General features: G+C 44.2%; 1 protein-coding gene across 1 annotated transcript in view; it reads left to right on the top strand.

The window, feature by feature from the left end:
- The first annotated feature begins 396 nt into the window (after window positions 1-396).
- Window positions 397-9,631, top strand: part of LOC126480937 (uncharacterized) — a 55,170-nt gene continuing 45,935 nt past the window's right edge. Inside the window, exon 1 of the mRNA XM_050104352.1 lies at window positions 397-517. Coding sequence (XP_049960309.1) covers window positions 448-517 — 70 coding nt within the window. The 5' untranslated portion in view covers window positions 397-447. The remainder of the gene's footprint in view (window positions 518-9,631) is intronic.

The following is a 9,631-nucleotide window of genomic DNA, read 5'->3' as shown; positions in this document are numbered from 1 at the left end:
CCCGCTAGATGACGCTGCCATAGGTCAAACAGATATCAACTGCATTTTTTAAAATAGGAACCCCCATTTTTTTATTACATATTCGTGTAGTACGTAAAGAAATGTGAATGTTTCAGTTGGACCACTTTTTTCTACACTGTGTGCATACAATGCACACATCATTTTATGAAATGAATATGAGGGCAACGAAATATAAACTTTTAATACTGTCGTGGACAGTGAAGCATCTCAGACGATCGCAGCTGCTGATTTGTGTTGCATTGTACATTGGTCATTCGCAGAAGAATGAGTCACGTGTTTTTATTGCGTAATTTGTAGCAAAGCTACATACCCACTACCTTATCTTCAAGTTCCTGGCATGCCGCCAACGGCCTACTGGCCTGTAGAAAATATACGGGCAGACAGTTCTCATCCGTTGGAGTGACGGGACGCTCCTAAACCTTTGACATGACTCGTAACACCTCCGCCCTCCATTTATCGGCTGCGCTGCTGGTGGTCGCTGCCATCGTGCGCCCAGGTGAGTGACGGCTTGCTACGCGCTTCGTTCCGTTGTCGATTTCAATTCACAAACCATCTGCTACTGATTGTAAACAAAACGTTGGTAGACATGGTATCCTATTTTGCCCAAACACGGACGGTGGAAGAAAAGTAAGCAAGGTATCGCTCTCAAAGGTCTGAATCGATTACTTTCTTTTTTGATTTCGAGACATTATACAGTAGTGGGACGAATAAAGTAGCAAAATTTTATTTGCCTAGCGTGGATAAACAGGAAAACACTATACAATGTACCAAGTTATGGTTGTTCACTACGATATCTTCTCAAAAGCCATGAGCAAATACTTTCTCCGTCCTTTCTCAAACCTTTCCAGTATTCTTTCTCTGATTGCCTCTTGGCAGACGGCAAAAGAGTCTAAAATTTTTTGTACTGAAGCTACTTTGCCGTAAAAGTTTACAGGGTGAGAAGTGCGGTAGGGTAAACATAAATAAGTTTTCTTGCTCTTTTTCTTCTTCTTCTTCTTCTTCTGCCTTTCACAGATTATCCCTCCGACCTGTTCTGACCCCAGTTCCATCTTTTAAATGGGCGTCCTGTGTCGATATTTATTTTGGATCTGTATTGTACGACCATCTTTGAAATCGATGTTTGTTCCATTCGTTCCACACTTTCCTTCCAGGTAAAAATATTTAGTCCTGTCTGATGATCCTGTTAGAAATCCTATTCATCTCATCTTCGTTGGAAGTAATCTAGCTCCCTGGGTACGTGAGTTGGAGTGTAATAGTGGCAATTTTTTTTGCAACTTATACAAAAATAGATGCATGTTTCATAGTTCTAATGTACTCCAAATTAATCGCTATCATTGTATATAACCTGGTGCTAGCGTTGTGGAATTCGTAGGACACCCTCACTGTTGCCCAGAGAGTCTCTGTTGACAGTAGTAGTCTGTCAGCCTATGTTACACACACACCTAGTTACACTAGTATCCTATGACCCTCTGTGCAGTTGGATATCTGATGATGGAAATAAATACGAAACGCGTCAAGTCAGCAGTTTAAGTAAAAAGTCATTTTTACCGACTGTATGACTTTTTTGAAGCGATAGATTGAGCTCAGTACAGTACTATGCTACAGTAATTATAACCATGATCGCCTGTGTATCGACTGCGACTGAAAATGGAGAATACCGAGTTTCGTGATGTTGTTAAACATTTTCATTGGGAGGGTTGGATTGCTGCAGAAACCAAAACAGAACTGAATAAGTTCACGTGGTCTCTGCATAATCTCTGAAGAATGTTTACTTTTGGATTAATGAATTTAATCTGACAAGCACCGAAAACAAAGCGCGCTTCGGGCGTCCAGTTGAGGTCGCCACAAAAGAAACCATTGACAAAATCCGTAATATGGTAATATAAGACCGCCAGACAGAAATTCGTAAGACTGCTGAGGCTGTAGGCATTTCAACTGAGAGAGTGCGTGGTATTTTGCACGGTGAATTAGCGACGTAGAAGGTGGGTATGAGGTGGATGCCGCGATTGCTCACAGTCGACTAAAAGCGCGTCCCACACATTTCACACTGCGGCTGGCGATGATTAGTCGGAAACCGCAATACTTTTTGCACCTACGTATTTGTGACTGTTGATGAAACCTGGATGTATCATTACACACAAGAGTAATACGGCAGTCACAACAATGGACAAGGGCCTGGTGTAAGACCACTGGAGAAGGCAAAGACCATTTTGTCAGCTGGTAAGATGATGGTCATTGTTCTTCTAGGAGTCCCATGAAATAACTCTCATAGGTTAATTGGAAAAAGGCAGGAACATAAATAGACCCTATTACTGAGACGGGTGTTACGATTAATCAAGGAAAACCCCCAGTTGGGGAACGAGGCAAAATTAGTTGGTTTCTGTCGAGTTGCAATTTACAATTTCTTTATTGATTACTTCAACCATTAAGAGTCATTTCTTTACCACTTGACCAAGAACAAATCAAAAAAGCTAGCAGGCATTAGTGCCTTTTCAAAACAATCCGATCCGTTACAGCCATGCGAATAAGATGCCTGTCATCTCGACTGCTAGTGATACGAGGCCGTTGGGATCCAGCACGGCGTTCCGTATTACCCTCTTGAACCACCCGATTCCATATTCTGCTAACAGTCATTGCATCTCGACCAAGGTGAGCAGCAATGTCGCGATACGATAAAGCGCAATCGTGATAGGCTACAATCCGACCTTTATCACAGTCGGAAACGTGACTGTACGCATTTCTCCTCCTTATACGAGGCATCACAACAGCGTGTCACCAGGCAACGCCGGTCAACTGCCGTTTGTGTATGAGAAATCGGTTGGAATCTTTCCTCATGCCAGCACGTTGTATATGTCGCCACCAGCGCCAACCTTGTGTGAATGCTCTGAAAAGCTAATCGTTTGCATATCACAGCATCTTCTTCCTATCGGTTAAATTTCGCGTCTGTAGCACGTCACCTTAGTGATGTAGCAGTTTTAATGGCCAGTGGTGTAGAAACAAAATTTATAACGTCTGGGTTAATGTGAGAGTTCCATTGACCGGCTGCCGGCCGCTGCCCCCCAGAGCTTCTGTAAGCAGCTGTCTATTTGGCTATCACGGTGCGCGGCCAGCCCTGCTACGACAACACTTGCTACGTGCCAACTGCGATGCACAGCTCCCCACCTAATCTCCAGTCTCTACTGGCGCATTTCTGGACAATCGGCAGCCTTCGGCAGAATTCCCCTGCATGCCCGCCGGCCGCAGCTCGGCAGGGTTTCTTTGCGCAGCTGGTTTTCTTCCGCGTTGACTGTGACGCACTGCTCGGCTCCTACGCTCAACGGGCGCGGCGGTCAGCTGCCGCCGCACAGAGATAAAGAGGCCTGCGCTCGCTGGCTCAGCCATGACCTCAGAGAACACGCCGCCCGCATCCACTCGATTCATTGCAAGAGCGTTACGCGATCTGGACGAAGCACGATATTCAAGCGCCAAACAACAACGGAAGAGATCATCTCGGCGACTTCTTCTCTTTCACAATACAGGTCATTGTGAACCTCAGTCTCTTAAAACAGTTGCCCACCGGTTATGAGGTTCCACTCGCGTATCTCGTCCTGTATAACTCACTACCTTCACGTCCTTCGAGAATCCATCAATCCATGTGGTTCTCGGGTCACTCCGAATCTGTGACTCCTTTTAGCTACTTTCGTATCACGCATCTGATCCACAAGCTTCATCCACCTGAATGAAGTTGATTCCACTATTCTCCTGTTCCAGTGTGTAAGGGCTAAGTATGCAAGAATCGTTAGGAATTAAGTATGTTGTTGTCCACAGGAATTTAGAAGTAACAAATCACCATTAATAGGTAAAAGCTTGATATGAATACATTCGACATCCGGTTTCCTAGGGATGTGCCAGAGGATGGCGTACATCCCACCACCCACTTGGTGGAGATATTCTGGTCGATCAAAATTAGAAAAAATGAAAGTATAATACTGATGGCTAGGAGTCCCCAGCTGGGCAAGGTTGGCCGCCAAGTTGCAGGTCTTTTCAGCTGACGCCACACTGGGTGACTTGCGTGTCGATGAAATGATGATGGGGACAACTCAACACTCACTCCCAGGCAGAGAAAATCTCCGACCCCGCCACGAATGAAACCCGGGTCCACTGCGAGGCGATCGGAAGTGCTGACCACTCATCTAAGGGGTCGAACCGAATTTAGGATAAGACCAGGAAGGTGAGGTGCGTGTTATCTGAACAGGAAACAGAGGTATCGTAGCCTCTTCACTATTAAGACCAAAAGAAAATGCTTTCGTCTGGCTGTAACTGTGGGTTTCTTTGACTGCCCTAGAGGATGGCTCATCAGACCAGAACACTTGACATATTCGTTCACTATTTATCATAAATGAATAAAAGATCAACTTGACTTTGACATACTTCTTCGCCACATGATTGCTGTATAATTTAAAAGTTCATTGACTAGCAAAGCATTACTTGACACGCTGCTCCCTTGAGGTACAACGTTCCAAACTTACTAAAGTACAAGGTGTTCATCAGAAACTTTGATCCTACACTCTGGTGCTAACTCTTTCCGAAGACGTCGCGAACTGGGGTGAGCTCTTGTATACCTGACACTATATTGACCTCAGCATGAGGCTGGTGCTGCGCTGAGAGGGAGGTATTGCTATAACATTATGTGTTTATGGTATATCTAAACTCTTATAATTTTCTTAGGTCTAAAATTGTCGCATAGTGGTACTATATTTTCTGTATACAACAGATCAACATTTTCTCCATAGTTTCTAATATGTGTTTGATTCCATTATAGATATTATTGTGGTTCCATGGGAAATGATGTAGCTCTCTTTCTGCAATATGTATACTGAACTAACAGTAATTGTTACAAAAAGAAAAAAAAACAGCTTTTACTGTACCTGTAAACAGTTCTCTGCTACACAGCACACTCTATTGAGCCATGATGATAACACAACTAGTCACATATCATGACATCATATGTATTCTTGTAGCTGTAATGCAACTGGATTGCACTGTTGCACTGTATCATTATTAGTGTTATATATCTAGATGCAATTTTTAGTATAGTGTAAAAGTAGTGTGCTTTAGTATCTAAGCATTTTAGTGTCTAAGTTTGTTGGTATTAATACAAGTAGTTGCTTTCTAGTACACAGAGAATTTCGAGAGCGCTATTGTTAGTTCTACAAATATTTCTATTGGTATAACTGAACTTAGGTAACATAGACGTATAGTTTTCTTCAGTAACTGTAAAATTTTATCGTGAGTGAAAAGTGTGGGATCTGTCGTACGTCTGTGAGTAGTGGATTACGGTCTGGAGTTTGTTCAAAGTATTTTCGTTGGGAGGAATCTAGTCGGGAAGCCAGTGGGCATTCTAGCGAGATCCTCTCCTGGGAATGCAGAATCTGTAGTTGAAATAAGTTGATAGAGGAGAAGGAATGTAAAATCTGTGCCATTCAGGTGCAGTTACAACGCACAAAGGAGAACTAGATAGGTTGAGGAGGGCCAAGTGTGGTGGGGAATGGGAACTGGCAGTTAACAAGAAGGATGCTAGGAGGAGGAGGTATTCAGACAGTTATACTTTGCGCACATGCGATAGATCTGACCAACTGTCAGAGTTGAGTAGAGAGGAGCCTCTTGTGGTTGTAGATGTAGGGAACATCCAGCAGTCCTCGGCAGTTAGGAGGCCTAGGTTAGTTGCAAAGTCAAACAGAAAAAAGAAGGTTCTGCTGCTAGGTAGTTTGCACGGTAGAGGTGTGGGCCAGCAGCTGCAGGAAGTGTTGGGGAGTGAGTACCAGGTCACCAGCATTGTGAAGCCTATTGTAGGGTTCGCTCAGGTGACTGACAGCATAGGGGAGTTATGTAGGAATTTTACAAAGGAGGATCAGGTAGTGATAGTGGGTGGAGCAGGGAGCAGTCTTGATAGGGACGTGGAATATGATGTAGGTGGTGACCTGGTAAAGATAGCTACTCAAACTGGTGGCACTAATGTGCATTTCGTGCAACTGATTCAGCGTCATGATCGGCCTCATGTTAATGCGGCTGTTAGGCGCGTTAACATGGGGCTGGAGTGGGCACTGATGGCAGAGGGCATGGATCACATTTCAGTGGTGCTAGTTTGCTCTGTCAGCACATAAGGTTTCAGTAGGCTTTGCCTGCACCCCAATAGATATGGGAAGGGGATGCTGGCAAACCTTATAGGTGGCAGTGTACTGCGTGGTGGTGGGATCACTCATGGAAAAATTCCTGTAGTAGTTGATGTTAGAGGTGCAACTTTTTTATACTGAAGTCAGCTGATGGGTATACCTGCTTAAACGAAGTCCCTCTAAGTAACAGTTCACCTTCAGAAGATGTAATGTTTCCAAGTAGGGAAGGAATTAGCATATTTCATCACAATATGAGGGGTATTAGACATAAAGTTAGTGAACTGCTTAAAGACGTTGACTCTGAAATTATTGGTATATCAGAGCACCATTTACATAATTTGACAATTCAGAGGCTTTCATTACCAGCACACAGATTAGCTGGATGTTCTTCAAGGAGTTCTTTGCGGGATGGGGGAGTGGCTATATACGTAAAAAAACAGTATTCAATATGAGTCCGTAGACGTATCACGGCACTGCACTGAACAGATATTTGAATGTTGTGCAGGGGCAGTTGAATTTAGTGAAACTAAATTTCTAATTGTTGTTGTTTTTAAATCCCCTAACTCTTCAGAGCATTTCTGCTCAAGCTAGAGAGGGCTCTTGATTCACTTTGTAGAAAGTACCGGAAGTTAGTTATATGTGGTGACTTCAATATTAATTTCGTGTATGATGGAACAACAAAAATGATGTTGATATACCTTCTAAATTTATATGATCTGATGCAGACTGTGTTTGTTTCCAACTAGGGTGCAGGGGAACAGTAGCACAGCCATAGACAATATCTTTATTCATTCCTCATTACTAGATGGACATTCTGTTAGTAAAAGCGTTATTGGGAGCTCCAACGTTAGGCGGGTGATGGAGCCCCTTAGGGAAATAGCGGGAAGGTCGGGGAAGAAGGCCAGTGTTCACTCTGTCTGCTTGCCAGGGGGTCTCATCCGAGATGTGGAGGAGGCTCTGACGGCGGCGATAGAGAGCACTGGGTGCACCCGACTGCAAATTGTTTCTCATGTCGGCACCAATGACTCCTGCCGTCTGGGTTCAGGGGTCATCCTCAGTTCGTACAGGCGGTTGGCGGAATTGGTGAAGGCGGAAAGCCTCGCTCGCGGGGTGAAATCAGAGCTAACTATTTGTAGTATCATTCCCAGAACCGATCGCGGTCCTCTGGTTTGGAGCCGAGTGGAAGGCTTAAACCAGAGGCTCAGACGATTCTGCGGAGATCTGGGGTGCAAATTTCTCGACCTCCGCTATCGGGTGGAGAAATGTAGGGTCCCCCTGAATAGGTCAGGCGTGCACTACACGCCGGAAGCGGCTACAAGGGTAGCGGAGTACGTGTGGAGTGCACATGGGGGTTTTTTAGGTTAGAGAATCCCCTCCCTAGGCCCGACAAGACGCCTCCTGAGACGCAGCAAGGTAGGAGTAGGCAAAATGCAACAGGGAATAACAATATTAATGTGCTAATAGTAAACTGCAGGGGCGTCTACAGAAAGGTCCCAGAACTGCTCTCATTAATAAACGGTCACAACGCCCATATAGTACTAGGGACAGAAAGTTGGCTGAAACCAGATGTAAATAGTAATGAAATCCTAAACTCAGATTGGAATGTATACCGCAGAGACAGGCTGGACAGTGAAGGGGGAGGCGTGTTTATAGCGATAAGAAGTGAAATAGTATCGAAGGAAATTGACGGAGATCCGAAATGTGAAATGATTTGGGTGAAGGTCACGGTTAAAGCAGGCTCAGACATGGTAATTGGATGTCTCTATAGGCCCCCTGGCTCAGCAGCTGTTGTGGCTGAGCACCTGAAGGATAATTTGGAAAATATTTTGAGTAGATTTCCCCACCATGTTATAGTTCTGGGTGGAGATTTCAATTTGCCGGATATAGACTGGGAGACTCAGACGTTCATAACGAGTGGCAGGGACAAAGAATCCAGTGAAATTTGTTTAAGTGCTTTATCCGAAAACTACCTTGAGCAGTTAAACAGAGAACCGACTCGTGGCGATAACATATTAGACCTTCTGGTGACAAACAGACCCGAACTATTTGAAAAAGTTAACGCAGAACAGGGAATCAGCGATCATAAAGCGGTTACGGCATCGATGATTTCAGCCGTAAATAGGAATATTAAAAAGGGTAGGAAGATTTTTCTGTTTAGAAAAAGTGACAAAAAGCAGATTTCAGAGTGCCTGTTGGCTCAACACAAAAGTTTTGTCTCAAGTACAGATAGTGTTGAGGATCAGTGGACAAAGTTCAAAACCGTCGTACATAATGCGTTAGATGAGTATGTGCCAAGCAAGATCGTAAGAGATGGAAAAGAGCCACCGTGGTACAACAACAGAGTTAGAAAACTGCTGCGGAAGCAAAGGGAACTTCACAGCAAACATAAACATAGCCAAAGCCTTGCAGACAAACAAAAATTACGCGATGCGAAATGTAGTGTGAGGAGGGCTATGCGAAAGGCGTTCAATGAATTCGAAAGTAAAGTTCTATGTACTGACTTGGCAGAAAATCCTAAGAAATTTTGGTCTTATGTCAAAGCGGTAGGTGGATCAAAACAAAATGTCCAGACACTCTGTGACCAAAATGGTACTGAAACAGAGGATGACAGACTAAAGGCCGAAATACTAAATGTCTTTTTCCGAAGTTGTTTCACAGGGGAAGATTGCACTGTAGTTCCTTCTCTAGATTGTCGCACAGATGACAAAATGGTAGATATCGAAATAGACGACCGAGGGATAGAGAAACAATTAAAATCGCTCAAAAGAGGAAAGGCCTCTGGACCTGATGGGATACCAGTTCAATTTTACACAGAGTACGCGAAGGAACTTGCCCCCCTTCTTGCAGCGGTGTACCGTAGGTCTCTAGAAGAGCGTAGCGTTTCAAAGGATTGGAAAAGGGCACAGGTCATCCCCGTTTTCAAGAAGAGACGTCGAGCAGATGTGCAGAACTATAGACCTATATCTCTAACGTCGATCAGTTGTAGAATTTTGGAACACGTATTGTGTTCGAGTATAATGACTTTTCTGGAGACTAGAAATCTACTCTGTAGGAATCAGCATGGGTTTCGAAAAAGACGGTCATGTGAAACCCAGCTCGCGCTATTCGTCCACGAGACTCAGAGGGCCATAGATACGGGTTCACAGGTAGATGCCGTGTTTCTTGACTTCCGCAAGGCGTTCGATACAGTTCCCCACAGTCGTTTAATGAACAAAGTAAGAGCATATGGACTATCAGACCAATTGTGTGATTGGATTGAGGAGTTCCTAGATAACAGGACGCAGCATGTCATTCTCAATGGAGAGAGGTCTTCCGAAGTGAGAGTGATTTCAGGTGTGCCGCAGGGGAGTGTCATAGGACCGTTGCTATTCACAATATACATAAATGACCTTGTGGATGACATCGGAAGTTCACTGAGGCTTTTTGCGGATGATGCTGTGGTGTATCGAGAGGTTGTA

The sequence above is a fragment of the Schistocerca serialis genome, chromosome 5 (genome assembly GCF_023864345.2).
Source record: "Schistocerca serialis cubense isolate TAMUIC-IGC-003099 chromosome 5, iqSchSeri2.2, whole genome shotgun sequence".
Lineage (NCBI taxonomy): Eukaryota > Metazoa > Arthropoda > Insecta > Orthoptera > Acrididae > Schistocerca > Schistocerca serialis.
The sequence above is the reverse complement of the archived record's forward strand: the minus strand, read 5'-3'. Positions and strand labels throughout refer to the sequence as shown.